General features: G+C 39.0%; 4 protein-coding genes and 1 long non-coding RNA gene across 7 annotated transcripts; 3 read left to right on the top strand and 2 right to left on the bottom strand.

The window, feature by feature from the left end:
- The first annotated feature begins 804 nt into the window (after window positions 1–804).
- LOC113148047 lies at window positions 805–4,650 on the top strand. The gene is made up of 2 exons (XR_003297413.1): window positions 805–1,082; window positions 1,510–4,650. It is a non-coding gene; the product is annotated as an uncharacterized LOC113148047 (long non-coding RNA).
- A 290-nt stretch (window positions 4,651–4,940) lies between these two features.
- Window positions 4,941–7,296, bottom strand: oip5 (opa interacting protein 5). Its single transcript, XM_026339491.1, has 5 exons — window positions 7,041–7,296; window positions 6,437–6,503; window positions 6,125–6,247; window positions 5,801–5,882; window positions 4,941–5,660 (listed from the first exon to the last, which is right to left on the bottom strand). Exons 1-5 carry the CDS (start codon window positions 7,207–7,209, stop codon window positions 5,568–5,570), a joined length of 534 nt encoding a protein of 177 aa, XP_026195276.1. The 5' UTR covers window positions 7,210–7,296; the 3' UTR covers window positions 4,941–5,567.
- A 1,055-nt stretch (window positions 7,297–8,351) lies between these two features.
- Window positions 8,352–11,441, top strand: nusap1 (nucleolar and spindle associated protein 1). Of its 2 annotated transcripts, none has more exons than XM_026339446.1 (12): window positions 8,352–8,502; window positions 8,644–8,703; window positions 8,820–9,005; window positions 9,229–9,370; window positions 9,508–9,594; window positions 9,678–9,790; window positions 9,890–9,940; window positions 10,051–10,187; window positions 10,401–10,564; window positions 10,660–10,776; window positions 10,865–10,988; window positions 11,069–11,441. In XM_026339446.1, the coding sequence occupies exons 1-12, from the start codon at window positions 8,428–8,430 to the stop codon at window positions 11,154–11,156; spliced, it is 1,344 nt and encodes a 447-aa protein (XP_026195231.1). In that variant the 5' UTR covers window positions 8,352–8,427; the 3' UTR covers window positions 11,157–11,441. The 2 variants fall into 2 exon arrangements, with proteins under 2 accessions (XP_026195231.1, XP_026195230.1); XM_026339445.1 differs by having other exon boundaries at window positions 9,229–9,403; window positions 11,069–11,440.
- A 91-nt stretch (window positions 11,442–11,532) lies between these two features.
- ndufaf1 (NADH:ubiquinone oxidoreductase complex assembly factor 1) lies at window positions 11,533–14,173 on the bottom strand. 2 transcript variants are annotated; one of them, XM_026339468.1, is made up of 5 exons: window positions 13,967–14,173; window positions 12,981–13,505; window positions 12,320–12,505; window positions 12,150–12,224; window positions 11,533–11,991 (listed from the first exon to the last, which is right to left on the bottom strand). In XM_026339468.1, the coding sequence occupies exons 1-5, from the start codon at window positions 13,973–13,975 to the stop codon at window positions 11,851–11,853; spliced, it is 936 nt and encodes a 311-aa protein (XP_026195253.1). In that variant the 5' UTR covers window positions 13,976–14,173; the 3' UTR covers window positions 11,533–11,850. The 2 variants fall into 2 exon arrangements, with proteins under 2 accessions (XP_026195253.1, XP_026195254.1); XM_026339469.1 differs by having other exon boundaries at window positions 12,981–13,502.
- A 300-nt stretch (window positions 14,174–14,473) lies between these two features.
- rtf1 (RTF1 homolog, Paf1/RNA polymerase II complex component) lies at window positions 14,474–22,306 on the top strand. The gene is made up of 18 exons (XM_026339416.2): window positions 14,474–14,692; window positions 16,785–16,895; window positions 17,016–17,166; window positions 17,833–18,034; window positions 18,197–18,314; window positions 18,489–18,600; window positions 18,689–18,827; window positions 18,927–19,104; window positions 19,221–19,303; window positions 19,429–19,516; window positions 19,631–19,738; window positions 19,826–19,903; window positions 20,069–20,190; window positions 20,395–20,452; window positions 20,681–20,758; window positions 20,853–20,954; window positions 21,084–21,198; window positions 21,319–22,306. Exons 1-18 carry the CDS (start codon window positions 14,609–14,611, stop codon window positions 21,423–21,425), a joined length of 2,034 nt encoding a protein of 677 aa, XP_026195201.1. The 5' UTR covers window positions 14,474–14,608; the 3' UTR covers window positions 21,426–22,306.
- Window positions 22,307–22,372: the final 66 nt, after the last annotated feature.

The raw sequence follows: 22,372 nt of genomic DNA, 5'->3' as shown, positions 1-22,372 counted from the left end.
TAGTTTCGATACTTTTGTTCTTCTATGTTTTAATTTCAATTCACTTTATGACTTCAGAGACTTTATCATTGGTGTTAGCAGTAGAGAGATGAGCGTTACCGCTTCTGCCCATTGGTGTCGATGCGTCAACTGTGCCGCCATGTTGGGTCGGGGAGTCATAACTCACTGATTATACAGTTTATTTCTCAGTAGATGGGTTAGTTAGAAGTAGTGTTATTATATTATAATTATTTAAATTTAAAAACGTATCATACCTGATTCTGTAGTGTTTTGTAGCTAACGTTAAAATCAGACCTATTCAGACATAACCTAAAAGTTATTGTATAACATATTAGTACCATGAAACATTTTTAAAAATACTTTAAAGTCATGTAGTGGGTCCATGCTAACATTACGTAATGATGGATCATTTTTAACATATATGTTGTTTTCAAATAAAGTCTGATAGCCTAACATAGTAATTGTTATTCATTCATTGTCACTTAACCACTGTCCAACGTGTTCGTAACACGTAAGATCACTCCTCGCCTGTGAAACAATATTATTAATAATAATATTGCTTGAAATTGAAATTTCTTTCTTTCATCACCAAAAGTCTGTTGGTTTCTATTACTAATCAGTAGAGGGCAGAGTCCTGATCCAATATGGCGGCGCGACAGACGCATTTCAGAAGCCCCGAGGCGGCATCTACGGGTATACACTATGGGTAACGGGCAGGAGACGCACTTCCGGGGCAGCCTCTTACGTTGACTGACAGGTCTGCGGATCAATCACCTTCTTCTTCCGCTTGCTCGTAGTAGCAGAACAAAAATGGCGTAGAGCGGAGGGTGTGCGGAGAAGAGGCCGAGGAGACCCTCTTCTCCTCTCCGGGGTGTGAGAGGAGGCGGTCCGCATATACCTGGGTCATTCTCTGCTAAATGTGTCTTCACGTGGCGCGGTCCCTACTTTACAGAACAATGTCGGCTTACGTCCATTTTGGAGACCTAAACGTGTCACTTTACTGGTTTTTGTTTACCATTGTGTTGAAGTGCAGCTCCACAGTGGAGACGTCTCAGCATCCTCACGGAGCAGCTCACACCAAGGTCAGTGCTCAGGATGGAGCTCGGAAAGTCAGTCTCTCCTAAATAAGACAACTCTTTTATTTAGCTGTGAAGAAGACGGAGTTAATTATGTTATTAGGTGACACTAAGTGTAATTAATCTGTTATCAAGCATTCTAATTAAATCCTATTTACAGCTATCGTGTGATGAGCTGTTTCCATTCATCGTCTTTGCAGCAGCTCCACCATTTGTCTGCAGTAGAGATACAATGATTGGTTTCATTGATTAGCTTGGCTGTGGACTGAAAATATATATTTTTAATTTCTTTAAATATTTGGTTAGTCAAAATAATGTTATCTTGTTTTAAGCAAAACTGTAGACTGACATTTCATAGACAAAGGGGTTAAAACTGTTTCAGATTTAGAAATTAAATCTGTAAAAATGGACATTATGTGTATTTTTATTATAGGATGGGTGTCCACCTAATGCAATTGTGAAACCAGCTGAAGCTTGGACTGGAGGAACATTTCCCTTCACATCAGCCCCAGCTCCACGCACAGATCTCCTGCACCACCCAGACTTGTGGAGGTAAATAAATGACCTCTTTTGGGCTTTCGGGTGCCCTCCTTGCTGAGACATTAGTCCTCCATCCTCCACAGCAATCCCCTCTTGTCCTGTCCTGTTTCTGCAGCACGATCATGAATGAGGACATCTTCCAAGATTTGGCATACTCTGATCTCCATCACACAAACTCTGACCATGTCTACATGTAGCCAAAGGGTGGCTGAAAAGCCATGGACTTTCTGCACTGGTTGCATTTGTCTGAAAGTCTCCATGATCTGATGAGTCATTTTCTTATCAGGCCGCCTGTAAAGGTAGTAACCTTTTTTTCAAAATCTTTAAAACAAGTCCCCACTCTCACTGTAATAAGATCAGTTTGATAATGAACAAATTAGCTGCTCTTGTTTTCTGGGAAGAAAATAAAGACACAAGATACTGTAGCAATGATCAAGGCCTGTGATTAAATTAGTACTCGTGTTTTTTTGTTTTTTGCACTACCTCATTGCCACAAGTCCAACAGAAGTGAAAGGGAGTGTGATCAGTACAAGTAGCTTAATGATTATCAAGTGCCACAGTAGTTTTCTATACCGTTCCTGAATGGTTAATACGTGAGGTTGTTGACAGGTGAATAGAAGAAGACCGAGCATCCCACAAGCACATGATACATGCCATCATGTACTTTCAGTTCAGCCATTTTGAGAAAAACACAGACTCACTCAAACTGATCTTCTATGCATCTGTTCTTAAGGAAGGTCACCAGATTGTATTTATACTGTCTGCTGTCATTTTTGCATTTCAGGTTTTGTAGTGCTCTCCTCTCCACTTTATAGTATTGAAGTTATTTTTTATTATGAAAGTTTAGTCTAGTTTTCTTCCCTTGGTTTACTCTTTAGTTTGTCTTTTCCCAATGGATATACTCCGTCTGATCTTCTCCTTCCCAAACATGCTCTCTACTCTCTTATTTTTACTCCATGTTAATACACATTTTTTTCATGTTTTGAAGCAGTTCTTAGATCTAGAATTAACCATTTGATTCTGTTGTGCCATGCACCAGCAGACACACTAACCCCTAAAAATGCAAGTGAATCTGGTTTTCCCAGTATCGCTGATCAAACATCAAGTTTCATCAGCTGTTCCTGTGTGTGAAGTATGTTGAGAGATACCAGCTAAAAAACGAGAGCTTTTCATCCTCGATTTGTCCTTAACTGAAGGAAACCCTGGTCTAATTCATGTCAGTTCTTCAATTGTGTTCATTTTTATGGGATTTATACAAAAAAAAAATACATTTACCGGGATTTGTGCAATATTTGATCTTAACTGTCATGTTGTTGACCAAACTGTATATTGTAAAAACAAGTGACAAGTTGTTTGAAAGCAACAAAATCACCAATGTCTTCCATTAAGATATGTATAGACTCATGTGCATTAGCTTATTTAGCGGGACTGTGGTGCCAACATTATAGTAGCCATGCATGACCAGTAGTGATGCTTGCTTCATGACAAACAGTAAAATTTATTTCTAGAAAACGTTGGAGCTGAAAACTGTGGAACCCATAACAGTACATTTTCAAGGGTGGTAGATTGACGTACTAAACCTTTAAATATATGGTTAGACACAAAATTACCCTTCCTCATTTGAATCCATGTCTGCAGTTTAAATATGACGCAATCAGGGTATGCAGCTATAAAGTACAAAGTCATTTTACATAGGTTCAGTATAGGTGTTCAGTAAGTGCAGTAAGTTCTTAAGATGTTTATCTGAAAATCTGAGGGTTTGGTTTAAAATATGTGAATTATATAGTTAAATAACAGCCAAACAATCCCCACAAAACAAATCTTATATGTAATAATGGTAGAAATCTTAAGAGAAATGTTGTATAAAGAAGAGAAAAGTTTTTTTTTTTTATCTAGAGTCGTACTTTAATCTTAGATTTGGATCTGACTGCTAGAGATTCAACATAGTGTTTTAGTCCTAGAATTAAGATCTCACCATGACATCGTATTGTACATAATACCTCGTAGTTTTGGGGATTCAGAGCATTATATTTTGATCCATAAAATTGTATTTGATTTAAGTTTTAGAAGCAATAATCTACAATAATGCATGTGTTTAGTGCCAGGGTGTAAGTGTTAAAGGGATTCTGTAATGTTGTGTAGAAAGGACGCCACCCCCCCACTCTTTTTCGCCTGTGGTAGCTATCTATAGTCACTTTTTTTGGGACATATCTGTTCTTGTAGCATTTTTAAATCAACAGAACCGACTCCTTCCTTTAGCATTATGAACTATTCATAACTCTGTGGCTGCAAATGACTTACTGAACAAACTTGACACTTGTTTGAAAAGCACTTTCTCCGTGTACTGACTTGCACCGCCATCATCAGCACCCTGTCTTCAATACTGTGTTCTACAAACCCTGTAATGCTCTTTGTGGGATTTATAATCACAATTTCTGAGCAAGTAGGAATCTAGCAACATGAATATATGGGTTAAAAAATATGCATGACTTAGCAGAATAAAGAATGATATGTATTGCATGCAATAATCCAACTTTGTAATGTGAATGAGTGTAATTAGGATATTGAAATGTTCATATCAGATGTTCTGTGACAGGTAATAATTTGGGGACAGTTGTTTGACTCTACAACAGCATGTTGAAGTAGCTTTGAACCATCAGATGTGGTTTTTACAGACTGGACAGCACCAAAAAAAAAAAAAAAAGATGTAACAGAGAGCAGTTTTAAGTGTTTCTGTTCTTACTGTCTGTTATGTTAAACATGACCAGGGCAGTATTGCCACAGTGCAGAATAACACCAGTCAACCTGTGTTCCTATTAAAAAAAGAAAACTTTAGTTAAATGATTAATAACATTTCTTTGCTGATCAAGATTTCCACTGAGGAGGTGGACTGTGTAGAAACTATGCACTCCAGAGGGAGGAAATGGGCATGCTTATTACGTGTGAGCCTCTTGTCTGGTTTTGTATTAACTAAAAAAAAAAAAAGAATATGTAACAGAAATGAGCAATAAAATGCAGCATGGTGCCAATTGGACGACTGGGTGTTGATGTTTCTGTGTTATAGAGAGAATGACCATGTGCATCATTTTATTGTGTGTGCAGTAAGAGGCGGTAATGCTTGTTAAATGCCAGAAAACTAAATATTACTGAAAAAAATCTTGTGCAACTACATAATTAAGTAATCCTTATCGTCATTGCAATTTGCTCTGAAGGTGGTGACTTTTAACCTTATAGGCCCAACAATGTCTGCCAGCACCTGTAAAGATGAATACACATACGCATTGTGTTCTGCATGTTTAATTTGTACAAAAAAAAAGAAAAGAATTAATTGTAGTGAAAGTGATACTTTTTTCTTTATTGACAAAATGAAGTTTATAGCAGATATTCAGATACAAGATATCCATCGAACATCTTTACAAAATCTGTTAGTTCAAAGGTTATTGAGGTATTTCACTCCAGATCGATGTACTGCACCAAATGACTTTTTTATGTCTTCATCATGTCAGCCAGCCTTCTTTAATGGCCAAAAATACAAAGAAACAGGTTTAGCAACATTGACAATGGTCTTTAGAAATTGTATAATTATTTTGATACAGATATTTTGATGTATTGTGTGGAATTATCCAGTATCACCTTAATTTAAATATGTGCCAGATATAGCTTTAGTCCAGGTAACACACCAAGGGAGGAGTGGGATTTCTACTGCAGCACACGATCTGTGATGTTAGTGTACAGATTAACAGAAGATTGAAATAAATAAGACATTAGTTTGTCAGCTGGAGGGATGTATACAGATCCATCAATATCTCCATCACAAAAACCACCTAATGTGAACACATTATAACAGAAACAAATACAACACAAACTGGTACACAGGAAGCAGCAGACTGAAGAACACATGGTCCTCAAACCCAGGACCATGTACTGTCTAGATACTGTAGCTTGTTGATGCTACTTGTCCAGTTCACTGGTAATACTCCTGTCGGCCAGTTTGCTCTTAATGTGTGACATCTGATCCAGGTGTACTTCACACTGCTGTCTCCACTGTAGTGGAAAGAGGGGAAAAAAAGGTTCATCATCTATCATTTCTTCCTGGATTTCCTTTACACAGTCATTGAAAATGGAGAAAAACATCTAGAACAAATCCAAAGGCAGCACGATTTGCTGGTTTGCCACTGTCTCACCTCATCAATGCTGTCGCTGAGGGGCTTCAGATCAAATGTGAGCATGGATGCTTTCACCATTGAGCTGCTGTTGAGGATGTAACTGAAGAGAAAAATAAAAATCAAGCTTTGATAATCAAGTTAGGTCATGTTCAGTAATAGTCTTTAATAATTTTATCCTAGCTGTATCAATAATAAAAAAAGAAGGGAAGTCAGACACAAAACAGTTTAAGCTGAGCTTTAAAGAAAATCAATTCATGCTATGGCTAACACACACAAAGCACTTATTTGTTTTAATCTCTGCAGACAGCAGTAAACCTGTGTACAATATGACTGTGTGCTTACCAACTGATGTTTGATTTGCTGAGGAGAAAGAGTGAGCGAATCGTGGCCAAATGTGACGGAGCTGAGTGAATAAGTTTCCCCACAGCACAGCGACAGCCATGACATTTGAGAGAACTGTAGATGCTGGAAATAAACGGGTGCAGTGACAACAAATCAGTCATAGTCAACAAATTCACTAAGTCAGTAGCCTGTAGATGAAGGTGGTTTTAAAATAGGTTGATGTGACTTCTACATGCACATCACATTACCTCGTCCGTTAAAACATTGTGTGAAGTGGTTGAAAACTAAAATCGCTTTGTAGCATTTACTCACCAATTAGCCAATTCCCCCTTATGTCCTGTCACCATTGCATCACTGATGACCACATCATTGGTAACTCCTGAGGAGACAAACAGCCACGAGAGAACAATATGGAACAAAAAGTTAAAGTTAAGATCACAAAAACAGAATATATTCAGCCAGTGATTTCACTCTTAACCTCTTCACCATCACAGAGGTTCCAGAAAGGTCCAGACAACTCATTTAAAAGTAATTTATAAGATGAATCTGTTCTCTGAGATACTATATCTGAATGTTGTGAACTTCTAAAATGTCATTATTAGCTATGAATCCCATCTTATCTCTGCACACTGCATCACTGAGGAAAACCATGACCTATGGAGGAAAGGTCCAGACTAGGTCAATAGATATTTTAGGTGGATCTTGCCTCTGAAATGTCTTTTGTCTCTAGTTTAATTTTCTAAATTAGCATTACTGTATTTGTTAAAGTGGACCCTGTGTTCTGCTCCTCTAGTCCACCATAAACTCAGCTACGACTAGTGACACTCCGATACACACATTAACGGATTTCTTAATATATATTTTAATGTTTTACAAATGAGAATTAATAGTTAACTAAAGGATAAAGTGAGCTCACTTGAACACACGATGGAGTCCATACTTTGAATCTCCCCACAAACGCCGACGGAGTCGCCCAGGACGCGGTTGCACTGCGCACAGTGAAGAGTCATCTGCTGTTTATCTGGTTCTTCTATCACCTTTAAATCGTCGATGCGTTTGATTAAAATGCTTTTATCGTATTCCATGTCATCGAAGTTTAACAGAAAGTGGATTGAAGAGCGAAGTAAACTTAAAGCAAAGTGTCAGCTTCACTTTTACCTTGGCGCGCTGTAACGTCATGTTACTACGGAGCCCCTTAAGGGTCACGGCGGTGACGGAGCTACCTTTGCGTTATTTCGCAATACTTAATTACAATTACAATTACAATTACAGGTGGGATGGAGCTGCTGATGGTGACTGTATCCATATTAGCTCATTATAGTTAAGAACTACATGAATCACTCAGCAGAGCTGTCACGGGGTATAAACAGCCTGGAGATCTCAGATCTGGTCTGTTAGATCAGTAATTAGACTGGAATTTAACTATATATACGGATCAGACTAATGAATCCCTAGTCCAGTCAGGTAGTGTATAAATTAATACACTGTTACTGCCGTTATACAACTATGGATATATTAGGGGAGTAACACAGACATAATGAGAAATGCATTTAAGATCTCTAATATGATACAGGTGCTGGGACACTCTGCATATAGATGTTTAACCATCATGAACTAGCAGGTACAGTCAGAAGCATTACAACTGAACCACAGACACGTCTGTAGTCTAATCCACAGGTTTCAGAGCTGAGACCTACAGTGACCTGCAGCCTGCACACCTTTCATCCAGGGACAACTGGGATCAGCTCCAGCCTTTTGTCTGTGGATTCACTGTAGCTGCAGCTCGTCTGCAGCTCTGTTTAACTCTGTTGAGTGGTTCATATACTGTTTATTCATAATGAGCTAATACAATAAGGCAACTGGAGCACAGATACAAAGGCGGCTCCGCTGTGACCCTTAAGGGGCTCCGTATGTAGCAACACCACCTTCTGGAGAAACGTGATTTGTTTTGTTTTTGTTTTTTTGCCACAGAACATTCGTTAATAGTCGCGTTAACATCAAAATAAGTAGATACTAGTTAAAAAATAAAAAATATATAATATAAAAAATATATTTAAAAAAACATTTTATCGACGTTGGAGCGATGACGTCAACTAATCGACATGCGCAATAGGCAAAACAAAAAGAACGCTCTCTTCCTTCTGATTGGCTGTGAGGCACATCCGGTAACATCCAGCAGCCAATCAAATGGCTCCTTTTGCTGTGTTTTGAAACGGAGGCAGTTTTAACCGTCAGGCGCCGCCGCGGCTCAGTGTACACGAGAAACACGACTCTTCTCAAAACGGAATAAACGAATCCCAAACATGGATTTGGACTTAAAGTCATATGTTGAGCTACAGAGTATCGCTAAGGATCTTGGACTTAAAGCGAATATGAAGGTAATGCAGTTAACTACACGTTTCCTGTTAATTAATCTAATTTAAGTAAACGGTACCTGCAAGCTAGCAGAAGTTACTACAAGCTAGCGATGTGAAGCTAGTGATCCTCAGTTAACGTGAGCTAACGTGTTTTGAAAACAGGCACAGAAGCTCCTGAGAGCGATCAAGCAGCATTATCAACAAGAAAAGGAAAAAGAAGAGGTAACATTCATTTAGCCAACGTTACTCCTGGCCAGCGATTCAGTTTCGTTGCAAAATCCTACGTCTTAAGTTGAATCCCCTTTTAGTTAATATCTTGTTTTTCCTCTGGACAACAGAAGGATGTAGCTGCTCCCCAAGAAGTGGAAAATGCAGCACAAGATCATGCTCAGAAATATAAAGATTCAACCTGCATGGAAGATGTTTCTAGCACCACTGTGTTTGTGAACATACGTCGAGGCAAAGGAAATGGTACCAAGAGAAAGCTCTCTGATACTGCGACAGTGACTGAGTGTGATGCAAAGGTAAGCACAGATGTTACACATAACATTTAGCGTTACACTAACTGAACAAGTAAATGGTATCCAACAGACCAATCAGTTAAACAGTTAAATCAAAACAGTCCAGGTTGCATCCAACAACATTTTGTACCAATAATGACATTAGTTCTTGGACAGTTTTGCACAGCAAGTAATTAATTGCATCCAGAAGGGTGAAAATTAATAATTGACTGTTGGTCCTTTTAAGGGGAATGCTGAAGCGATTGTGGCTAGATCAACCTGTGGTGCTAGGGGTGCCAAGCAGAGAAAAGTGTCTTCTGTGTGTGACAAAACTAAAACGGAGCCTCCAAAGGAGTCAAAGGCTGATGAGACTGAGCCACAGCCTGACAGTAAGGATGAAGCCCATGTACATGATGATACAGGTCAGAAATAGGTTTGAATAAGTTGTCTCCATGTGGAGGTAAATATGTGGCTATTCGTTTTCACAAACTTTCATTTTACTAATATTCTGAATGTGTTTGTGCAGAAAAGGCACCAAAAGTGTCCAAAGGAGGTAAAATCCCTCGTTACCAAGGACAGAAAAACAAACCGGTGTTGAAGCCTGTCACACCCAGTGAGCTTTTTTTGTTGTTGTTTATATTTACTATAGCTACCTGTGAACTTCAGATTTTTCAGAAATTTATTTTTTCTGTGCAGACTTCAAAAAACTCCATGAGGCACACTTCAACAAGATGGAGTCTATTGACTCCTATGTCCAACGGAAGACGAAGCAGATGGACGCATACAAGAATTCAGTAAAAGAACTGAAGGTACTTAAAAGCTAAACAGTGTTTGCGGAATTTGTTCATTGAGTAGATCTGTACTTGGGATTGATTTTTATTGTTGTATTTGTTTTGTTTTTTTTTCAGTCGCTTTCAGACAAAACTAAACTACAGAAAGTTGATGTGAAAAGCGAAGCGGTGAGCGTCTTCATCTGTGCCCATTTATACAGACATTATGGTTGTAGTTGGTAAGTGTATTAGTTTCACAGTGCAATAAATTGTGATATGTGCATCCATCTTTTCTGCAGAAGGCAAATCTCAGTCGCACCTCCATGTTCAGCCCTATTCCAGTGAATAAGAGACTGACTTCAGGAAATAAAGCTGCTGTGAAGGAAGATGCTCCATTTAGACCGTCTGTGCTTTCCACTCGCAGGATCAATGTGCGGTAAGTCACTCTTACTTGGACAAGAAATAATTTCAGTAGCCAAAAGCTGTTCAATTTTGCCTGTTAACCACTTTTAGCATAGAACTGTCATTTTCCGTTGAGAGAGATTGTTATTTTTGCTCAGGAATAACCTCTGGGATATAAAAAAAAAAAAAGCATCATACATATATTATTTAACATGAAACTACAGCAATCAAATGTGTTTGTGTGCAGATTCTCAGAAGCCACTCGTGACAATGAATACAAAAGGTCCTTGGTGAAGACGCCGGCACGCATGTCACCTTGTGTGACCTCGAGCACCCCACAAAAACAGACCACTGATGCAGCAAAGCCCAACAGTGTCAAGGCTTCAACTCTCTCTGCCACAAAAACTCCAGGTACCTTGATATTAAATAATTGGAATAAGTATTGTATGTAACTATGGATATCGATAGACTGAGTATATTTGTCTTCTTCCACCTAATTTCTGAAGGCCCATTCATTTTTACTGGTAACACAAGTACCACAGTGACTCCTGGAACACAAAAGAAGCCAAACTTTGATCTGAAGGCGAGTCTGTCTCGTCCACTCACCTACAAACCTCATAAAGGTATGATTGAGTGTTACTTTTTCCATGTTTGACTTAAATATACTGTGATATCAGACAGATAAATCATTGATTTAAAAATGTTTTTTAGGTAAACTGAAGCCATTTGGAGAGGTCAAAGAAAACACAACAACAACAACAACAACAACAGGAAACATATCAACATTATCAAACTCGCATCAGAAAAACTATAAACAGCACCAAGTCAAAACCAGGTATGTAAAAATAAAAAACATCCAGTATTGTCAGATACTGAAAGATGCGTCTCCCTACAAATGTGTCTTTATGTTTTTAGGGAGGACAGACGAGCAAAACAAGCTGAGCAAAGGAAACAGAAGAAAGAAAGCATGCTTGGAGCAAGAAGAGGCCTTGTCATGATGTAAAAATATCTCGTTTCTAGATGTTTGTACAGCTTGCTCCAGTGTAAATATTTAATCGTCTATAGCTTGCCAGCAGTATTTTTTAATCACTTCTATCCAACCTACTGTCAGTTTAGATTTCATTCATGCCATTAGTTGAAACGGCTAGCTCTGAATGTATTCATTATGTATTTGATGTGTAGAAAATTTAATTAAGGTTGATGTTTTTCTGCATGTGAAACTGGCCGGATTTTGTTCTTAAAAAGATGCTGTACTTGTTTTTGAAGAAGGCTAAAGACATTAATGCAAATAGTTTCCTTGTCTTCATTCTGCATTTTTAAATTAAAATTGCTATTACAGTTTACAACCATGTGGTGTTAAATGATCTCGCACACAAACATCTCGATTTACTTTTTAATGTTAATGGAACATGTCACAAAGTAGCATGATGGTCTTAATGGTAATGTCCTGTAATTAAAAGGTTCTGGGTGTTATTTCAACCATGACTGGCACCTCTCCTTGAATAGGCCCCAAGAAAACTCCCCCAACTTCTACACACACACTATGCCTATACATGTATTAGAATTCAGGTATACAGTGTCTTTCAAGGAGCCCAACATGAGTGATGGGTGGTGTGTCATTGGAAGAAGGTGGTGCACAAATTAATTCACAGCATTAGAGTTGTACTGTTCATTTTTCTGAAGTGTAAAAGCTGATGTCAGACTTCAGGATTCCTCTTGTTCATCTCATAGGCAAACTCTTCTGTGTGTGCATAATCTTTGCAGACACCAATATAATCTATCTCTAGCTGGAATGGACCATCTGCTTTGTCTCCCAAGGTAAATCCAATGGTATTAATCTGTAAATGACGAGAGGAAGAAAATGTAAATAGAGCCCACGGTGCTGTACATAACTTCTATTAATCTTCAAGCAATAAACAGGTCCTAAGCAGTGTTATGTTATCATGACTTAGTTTATATAATTCATGCTATTCTATGAACTTTTCTTTTGCTCTACCTTGTCAAGCCAGAGAGGATGCTGATCATCCTGTATCCTTCCTCGATGTGTTAGAAAGAACTTGGAGAAGGGTATCTAGAATGAGCCGAATGACCTATGTTATTTTACAGTGATGCACATTTCATTCTTGACAAAACAAAGAATCCCATACGTCTTTTCAGACATTATACCTTGATGTCTTGCCAGTAGGGTCCACCTCTTGTATACAGAAAGTAACTGTATATATCATCTTTCTGGTGAGAGAAGTATGTTTCTGTTGCAATGTTGATCATCCATGGACGGCCATCACCACGCAGACGCAAATGCATCGTGTTGAAACTGGACCAGTCATAGTGCTTTTTCCTATCAAATGAAGCCTAGGAGAGCAAAAAAACATTACATGGTTAACTCCTAGTGCAATTTTAGTAATCTACTGCCACCAATTTCAATGTAAGAGTGGTTGAAAGTTTCAAAGCTTTGGATGTTGGCTGATTTTAATTCCATTTCTAACTTATCTAAACAAATAAAATAGCTGTAAGTGATACAGAAAAAATAAAAGTGATAATAAACTGTTCAGTTCAATTTTATAAACATACCACAAAAACTAGGAATAACAATCTGGTGGGGAAACACCAAACCCTCCATGTACTGCTCTAGAAATATTGGAATCAGCCTGTAACAAGACCCCCAGGTTGTTAAAGCCCCCAGATTTCCAGTGGAAACGCAGATACAATGGTGACCTCAGTGTCCTGATGATAACTATGATCCTGGACATGATGAACCTCTCAACCTGATTAGAAGTGAATATATGAATCCACAAAGATCAGGAAGAGAGATCAGCTGAGCACTCACCAGTGGTTGTTTTGAGCGCATGCTGCAGTAACCGCTGTAGCGTGTTTCTCCATCCCTTGGAGGAGTTGAGCTCAGAGTTCCGTACAAGAAGCAGGTATTATTGTTTCTTCCAAGCTTCAAGTAAACTTCACTTTGGCCTCCTATTTCTCGATCTGAGGACAATGTCCACTGGTCAAAGCTCTCTGGACCTCTGAACTCCCATATCACTCTGTTTTGTTCCAGCATGTGCTCAAGGATTGGTTTCCCCTCTGGACCAACCCAGCGGTCAGAGAACTCATTTTTCAGCAGCGTGAAATGCTTCTTAATCCCCTCCAAACCTTTTGAGAAGTTAAAGTTAATCTTCTGCCATGGGAACTTGTCTTCTTTGGGCTGGCCAGGTCTCCTGTATTCACTCTGAATCAAAGTTCTTCTGGGCACGGTGAGGGGAGCGATGGAGGGAAGCAGCAGCTGGTGGTGGGTCGAACAGAGCAGCCTCACTGAGGGGAGGCGTACGAGCTTTGGCAGGGACATTTTAGTACTGATCTGCTGGGATACATCACATAAGAAAGTTGTGTTACTACATTTGTGATAATGGAATAATAATAAGTACTAAATACGTCACAAATCCTCTTGATTGACTTAATGAATAGGTCTCTATCTACACTTATTGTTTGTGTTGAAACTACTGGCTGATTTGTTTCGAGTCCAGTCATTTTATTAGTTCTAGGAGCATCACTTTTAACTGGACTGCACTCTTGACTATAGTTATATTAACTGTTTAGTTAGTTAAGTATTATCACCACACTGTGCATAGCATGCATTGGAAACTTAAATGCATAAAGTACCAAAGGTAATTTAGCGATTTTGTCCATTTTAGAATTATACATATTATATATCATACACTAGGAATTAGTTAATTAATTGCTATATTAAAACATTAACAAGCAACAATCCATGTTGTCGTTATTCTGAAGACACTGACAGTTAAAACACAGTTAGCTACTTACCCTGAACATGCCAAAACAGGAAGCATGAATATTTAACCGATTTCGGGTCGTGTTTGACAAGTCTATCCAGTTATCTATTTAAAACACTCTTGATAATAACAAACTGCTTATAAACTCGTCGTGTACATTCATTCACAAATCCAAGGTTGTCTGGATTCACACAAGCGAAAACATGTTAGCACCCAGGCTGCATTCAGCAGCCCTACGAGTAAACGTACACAGAGACGTGAACCTAACACATGGTACAACTGAATTATCGTTACAGAAGACTGTGGATCCTGAATGTCACACGAGTGCACCAAAGATTCCCTTCCTGACTGCAGCACTCACTACACATATGTCGTTCCCATGTCGGCTGTCAAATCTCAAAATCCGTGCTGACTGAACCATTTTTTTTCTTTTTTTGAAGCCTCGTGAATAGAAACGTGATAACACCACGGAAAATATGAATTTAATTCCACTTACAAATATATAAAGCTGATCAGCCACTACGGTAGACAAACGAGCGCGCATGCCCAGTAGTGCCTTTGTGTGGTTTACTGCAGAGCCAACTAGCTAGGTAGCAGCAACGGCTAGCCTCAAACATTTAAGCTAGACGACACAGAGGTAGCTAGCCAGTTAGCGGGGCAGCTAACGTTAATCATGGTGAATGTAAAGAAGCGGAAAGGTCGAGTCGTGATTGACTCTGACTCCGAAGACAGTGCTAGCGACGATAATTTAGATCAGGTAGGTGCCAGTCTTTCTAATGGTTACAACTCATCGCTTGTTAGGTAGCTAACACTTTGGGGTAAAGCTAACGTATGCTAACTGACTGCGCCGTGCTTGGCCTCGCTTGAACAAGCTGAGAGTGGGCCCTTGTTGTTTAAAATCATGGCTTTCCCTTTGAGTGAACACGCAATTCTTAAAGGCAGAAACATTGTCGAGCGTTTCACAAGTGTTTCTGTGAGACATTCAACACCAGTGAAAGCATATTAGATGGCACAGAATGCAGCCCCTTAGCATCAACAAGCTCAGTTACCTAACGTTAAGGATGCATTCCGAGAGATTCACTACCAGTCATGCAGTGTGATATGTTGCCATGAAAATGTCGCGCCATTGGCCCTGTACTGGTATCGAGCAGTGAGCTTTTAGGCTTTGGCCGTGTACGTGTGGATAATTTGTTTGTTAGGTCTTAAACTGGACGAGTAGGGGATTGCAGAAACTGAAGCTGTAGTGGAGTCGCACTCGGTTTAGCAAACTAGAAGAACCTTATCTCCTGAATGACGTCAGGGGCGCTGAGCTGAACTTGTGTTGTTGTTGTCAAGCTGACGAACCAGCTTCGCAGTCCAGGAACTTCTATCATCAGTATTCCTGCATGTGCGCTGCCTGGCAGTGTACTGGCAAACAGCAATGTGCACAGAACCACAATGGACCAGAGACATTACAGATTATTTCTCAGGGAAAGGGACAAATATTAGAATGCAGCTTTGCCCCAGCATCACTATTATTAATAACAAATAATAATTACTTCTACTAGGTTGTTCCATATATACATACATACATACACAGATCTCTCATGATTTCTCCATATTAAGATATATTACAAGCACATTTTTATCAAAATAATCAGTTGTTATTATGTGGCTTAAAGAGCATATTTTCAAAATGTACATCTTCTTTGGTTCAATATTCCCTGTTTGTTACCTCCCCAGTGAACTTCAGCAGAGAAACACAGATGTAATTTTGTGTCAATCATATTGTAACTTTGGAAGCTATCTGCTGTATTGTATGTACTCAGGCTGCTGAGAATTAATTAAGCTTTAAAAGAAATGTTTGTTCAGAACAGGGACTTCTGCCTAGATTTTAACATGGTGCTTTGGGTTATTTGTGAAGACGGTAAGCATGTGTACATTTTTTAATTATGGCGGAAACTTGTTCTTTAAACCCTGACAGCAAACTCTCAGGGAGCTGATGCTCACAGAAAACTTAAACACATAAAATGAATAACAGATGACCACAGGGGATGAGAGTATTGTTTCTGTGGCTGCTCCACTGATCAGTATCTAAGAATTGGCCAGTTCTCTTCATCAGTGTTTTACCTTGACGGACACCTCTTTGCAGATTGAAGGTTTGTGTTGTGGATTTTAGGTTTAGAGTAGGATTGGAGTTGTATATTTGTAATCACTTATGTTAGTTAAAACAAGGCAGTAGATTGCTATGTAATTAAATATTAGCAGTATTAAATACATTTTTGTAGTTGAAATCATGAGTCTGAGGTAGGCACCCACTTTTGTCTCCTCCACTACTTAGACTAGTGCCAGTCTGATACCAGTGCTCACTTTTTGCTAAATAAAAAATCTGCAAACCGTGTTGTTCATGACTGATGTAGAATATCCACCTGTATCCACCATTTGTGTGTTTGTGTATAATTCTGTTCAGGTGCACTCAGGCCATGTGGCATTGATCAGAGTTGTGCATAGATCCTGTTGAGCTACTCACACCACCATCTGAATGTTGTTTGGATTTTTTACATACATTGGGAAGCTTGCCTTGGGTACTGCATTCAAACCCATGTGTTGGGATATCAGCTGTGTACATATTACAAAGCTGGCTAACTGGTCCTTAAATATAATCAGGGACAAATTCACTCTGTGTATGGGGTACTATGCATCTTACCTCAAAGTGTGACTTGTGTTACTGGATGCATCCTCAATGTGCTTTGAGTTTTTTTCCACCAGTATTTAAAGATGTTACCATATGACACACATGCTAAGGTTAGAAGACATAGTTTCAAGTTTCAGATTTTTATTGGGTGTTCAACACTGTTTCTTATTTTCAGGAGCTGCTGTCCTTGGCAAAGAGGAAGAGGGTTGATTCAGGTGAGCAGGAAGAGCCAGTTAGCAAACCTGCAGCTTCTACAGACTCTGAGACATCTGACAGTGACGATGAGGTAACTGAAAAGATTTTGCTTTTTAAGTTTGAGACATAACAAAACTTTGAAAACACACTCGTCTCTGTCTGTTGCAGCTATTTGATAACCAAAACTGAAATTTTCACTTCTTTTGTCTAGTGGACTGTGGGTGGCACTAAAGGCAAGAAAAAGGTTAAGCAGGGGAAAGGGTCTGAGAAGAAAAACGCTACAAAGAAGAAGGTTAATAAAGCGACGGCGTCTGGCAGCTCAGATGGAGATAGTTCAGCGGAGAGCTCTGCACCTGAGGAGGGTATGTGTCAGTGTGCATGGGGAAAATGATCTCTACTCTCTTTTCTTCCATCTTCACAAGCTTTTTCACAGAACCAGAATGTGGTGTAATTGCTTCAATAACCACGTGATAGAATGTTGAGGCGCTTGTGGTGACAGTTGTCAGTTGGCATCGCAGTTTAACACCACTAACTGATACTCATGTTGTGCACTCTTATTATCAAGTGTAAATCAGAGTAACCTGACATACTATAAACTGTAGATTAGATGCCACCAGGGTCCACAGGTATTTCAGGTGACTGGGATTAGATTACTTGCTGACTCACCCCCATCATCCCAACTGGCACACAGTGTAATGTCTAAGCTGTTTATGTGTGTTACGTTGTCCTGCTTTGCACTAGGTCGTCGCAGTTATGGAAAACCTGGAGTGCATAGAAAAGCTCTGTAAATATGAAAGTCAACTACAAGTGCCCAAGATTATGAAGATATGTTTGACAAGGAAAAAAAGCATTGCAGTTTTTCTTCAATTTTGGCAATATAACATAAACTAATTGCTGATATAAGTAGAAACCTTTAAATCAGTTTCAGTTTGTACTTTATTTTGGCACTTCATCACTCACCTTACTCTGAATATGAACTAAAGTCATCTGAGCATCTCCTGCTTGTGTTGTGAATTGCTCTTTTTCAGGTGAGGTGTCTGATTCAGAAAGCAACAGTTCGTCCTCTAGTTCAGACTCGGACTCCTCTGAGGACGAGGTGTTCAGGGACGGCTATGACGACGACCTGATGGGAGATGCAGAGGACAGAGCTCGTCTTGAGCAGATGACGGAGAAGGAAAGAGAGCAAGAGTTGTTTAACAGAATTGAAAAGCGAGAGGTGCTGAAGAGACGGTGAGTGATGATAAAAGTGCAGCAAGAATCTTTCAATATTGGTGAATTGTGGCATTTGTTGTTCTACTTAAGTGCAATATTAACAGACATTGAAATGTTAGTGTTACTTTGTGAGTTTTTGTATCAATTGGTTTTCAATTAAGACTACATCTTATTGTACAGGTTTGAAATTAAGAAGAAGCTGAAGACTGCAAAGAAGAAGGAGAAAGAGGAGAAGAAAAAGAAGCAGGAGGAAGAGCAAGAAAAAAGGAAGCAATCTCAGGTTCAAGATACACAAGTGGTAGGTTGGGTTTGACAGACATTTGAAATAATATTAGACGTGTTATTGTTTTAAACGTTTTATTTTACAAATTTTTTAAAATTAAAATGAGCAAATAAGTTACAGGTCAATATGGTTTCAGGCAGCATCACATCAATTTGCTGATCTCTCTGTGTGTAATGTTCGCACCACTAGGTCATGTCACACAACAAGGAGCGAAGATCCAAACGTGACGAAAAACTTGACAAAAAGTCCCAGGCCATGGAAGAACTCAAAGCTGAGCGCGAGAAGAAGAAAAACAAAACAGGTAAGTGTGATTTTACTTCTTTGTGATGTAAACGTTGTGACCATTCACTCTGCTCCAAATGCTGATGTATGATCTCTTTGCTGAGCAGCGGAACTGCTGGCCAAACGCCAGCCCCTAAAGACAAGTGAAGTTTACTCTGATGATGAGGAGGAGGAGGAAGAAGATGATGACAAGTCATCAGTCAAGAGTGATCGGAGTTCACGTTCATCATCTTATGATGATGACGAGTAAGTATATTTCAATTTCTAGTGTGATAGGTGATTAGAAATGATCACTGGAGGACACGTCTTTAAATTTCAAGTAACAATTTAATATTTCTTTAACAGAAAAGAAGAAACTCCACCAAAGTCACAGCCTGTTTCATTACCAGATGAGCTTAACAGGATCCGTCTGTCCAGACACAAGCTGGAGCGCTGGTGCCACATGCCCTTCTTTGCTAAGACTGTGACTGGTTGCTTTGTGAGGATAGGGATCGGGAACAGCAGCAGTAAGCCAGTCTACAGGGTGAGTTTTCCTTCCCAGTAATGTTTCTAATATGGAATACGGTAGTGCTTAATAATGAAAGTAAAGATTTGGCCTATTAGTGAAGTGTTTTTTCCTCTCTCCTTTATATTTGAAAGGTTGCTGAAATTGTGGATGTGGTGGAGACAGCAAAGGTTTACCAACTTGGATCAACACGAACAAATAAGGGATTACAGTTAAGGTAAACATTCAGTTACTGATATTAAACATATTGAACTACTGAGGAAGTAAAAAATCTGTTTACAGACTTTCACTTCACCCTCGTGTCCAAAACATGACCTGTTCATGTTTATGTGTATTTCTTAGGCACGGAGGCGACACACGGGTTTTCAGGCTTGAGTTTGTATCGAATCAGGAGTTTACAGAAAGCGAGTTCATGAAGTGGAAAGAGGCGGTAAGTGGATCTTAAAAAATGTCAATATCAACAAGCAATAATATATAATAGACAAACAATATTCAGGTTGTAAAATAAGGTGGCTTAAATTCATGTTTTGATTGTTCCCCTCAGATGATGGCTGCCGGAATGCAAGTCCCAACTCTTGATGAAATCACCAAAAAGGAACAGTCAATCAAAGAGGCTCTGAACTACAAGTTTAATGACAAAGACATAGAGGATGTACGTGGGTTCCTCTGTTCAATGATTTCTCAGGCCTTGTGTATTATGAACTGCAATAAAACCCCATTCATCTTTTATTCTCTGCAGATTGTTAAAGAGAAGGACAGGTTCCGAAAAGCTCCACCAAATTATGCCATGAAGAAAACACAATTACTCAAGGATAAGGTAAAGGACGATAGAGAATATGTTGTTTGTTCATAATAATCTTTGCAGCATTTTAAATTAAAAATCTTAAAATCAAAACTGAACGACAACAACTATCACATATTTGTCTGAAAATGTGTAGTGAACCTAACCTGTCCTAAATAATTTTATCTGATTTGATTGAAGGCCATGGCAGAAGAGAGCGGAGATGGTGAGAAAGTGAAAGTGATTCAGGATGAGCTGAACGAACTTGAGGAAAGGGCAGAAGCACTAGATCGTCAGAGGACCAAGAACATCTCTGCCATCAGGTACAGTTAGATACATGTTGTAAGGGTCAATGCAGCTATAACAGAGCAGTTAAAATTGAAACTACTTTTCATTTCTGCAAAACGTGCCTAAATGTTTTTTGTTTGTTGAAGTTTAGATTTAGCACCTCCAGGATTCAAATAGTAAATGAGCACATTTGACTATTTGTATTGGAGCTCACAAGTATATATTTTTCTATCTAACAGCTATATTAATCAGAGGAACAGAAGCTGGAACATTGTTGAATCTGAGAAAGCTCTTGTGGTAAGTGTCCATGTCCTGGAACATCACTTCCATATCTGCCTGGTTGACTATGGCTATTTTTTATTGGTGTAAAGACTGTGATGAGAACACATTTTTAGTATTTGCAGTTTTTTTTTAGCTCCTTTCATTTCAAAGAAAATGTTGTGAATATAGGCTGCAATCATGGCAGTGCTTTGTTTTGAATTGATTTGTTGAAAAGATCCACATTGTTCCCTTATTCCCACGCAGGCTGAAGGACAAAATGCCAAAAACCAACAAATGGATCCTTTCACCCGGAGACAGTGCAAACCCACCATGGTGTCTAATGTAAGATTTCTGTCTCATCTTGTTTATATCGTTCATAACACTGCAGAATGTACTTTTTACCTGAATCTAACAACATATTTTTGCTGTTCTGCAGGCTAGAGACCCATCAGTCCACGCAGCTATTCTTGCTCACCTGAATCAGAAGTATGGCTCTGGCTCAACACCTGATCCTTCTAGTGCTGAGAAGAACAAACTGGTGAGCAGGACACTCCCTGTACTCCAACAATAAAGAGGTTTAAAGAGTGAACCTTTGTTTGTTTGGGTAGGTGGGAAATGATGCCAGATTCAGATTGTAAAATAGTTTTTATTTGTTCTTTTGTTATAGGGTCAAGCAAACCCGAAAGACAAAGATGTTCCTAAGCCAACCACTGACCTCTCAGAAGACTTGTTCAAAGTTCACGATTTTGATGTTAAGATTGATCTCCAGGTTCCCAATGCAGGTGAGGTGATTTTTCGTTTCCCTCATGTTTCAAGGTGAATTTATGTTGTTGCAGAACTAAGTGGTGAAGTTATTGTTATTTATAACAGACATATTGATTTTTTGCTGATTGATCTTGCAGAAGCAAAGTCTCTGTCCGTGAGCTCCAACGCTCTGCCGGTAAAGGACGGCGCTCCTCGCAGGTCCCTCAACCTGGAGGACTACAAGAAGAGGAGGGGGCTGATCTGATGTGGCCAGTCCATCATTCAGAAATCACATTGCATGTGTAATTGGCTGTGCAAGAGAGAGTGAGTGTGTGAATGAGAGAGAGTAAGTGAGTGTGTGAATGAAGGACGTATGTTTGAATGTTGATACAACAGACTCTTTACCTGAACACAGAGGAAATACTGATTAAGCGACTACAACATTTTTCTCAAAGGATCTCTCTTGGAAGAAACTTCTCCAGATATTTGTTATTTTTGCATTATCACACACACACTCGTATATTGAGTTGTGTTTTTTATGTATTTAACTCCTCCCTTTTTTTGGATCGCCTGGAGTCCATGCATTTTTTTGGTCTTTTTCCCCTCTCTGAAAGGACATTGCAGCTCTGGATTGGGACTTTGTCTATAAGAGTTAGATTGTTGAGCCATTTGGAATTACTGGGCATCTAACGGAGTTGACCGGTTTGTCCTCATCAACAATGAAATACTGTTGTAAATGTTTTTCCCCTTAAGTGTGTGGTCATCTGCCCTTGCAGTCCATCCTGAATTTTCGCAGTGGATGATCACTATCTCTGAGTCCACCGTGACGCCAACTCTCCATGATATGTTTGAGAAGTTCAGTTCAAATCAGCTGGACAATTATCACTTTTTAAATCTTTGAAACAGTCCAGTTTGAAAAGAACATTTTTCTATGGATGACCTGATTATAAAAGTGTTTGTTCATTTCTGTTATCTCTTGTTTGGTTGTTCATGGGATAACTTCCTTACCTTTAAATCCCAGAGCAGATTCTACGTGTTATTGATTGTGTCCATAGTCAGTTCCTGTATTGATGTGGCATGCCATGTAAATATGCATTTTGGAGTGAGTGCGTAAAAAATAAAGAGGCACTGTTTCATAACACAGAAGTTCACCTTTCTTCTTTTTATTTAATGTGAGATTGTGGAAATATAAGTCACCTATTGAGATTGCCT

This window comes from Anabas testudineus, chromosome 22 (assembly GCF_900324465.2).
Source record: "Anabas testudineus chromosome 22, fAnaTes1.2, whole genome shotgun sequence".
Lineage (NCBI taxonomy): Eukaryota > Metazoa > Chordata > Actinopteri > Anabantiformes > Anabantidae > Anabas > Anabas testudineus.
The sequence above is the reverse complement of the archived record's forward strand: the minus strand, read 5'-3'. Positions and strand labels throughout refer to the sequence as shown.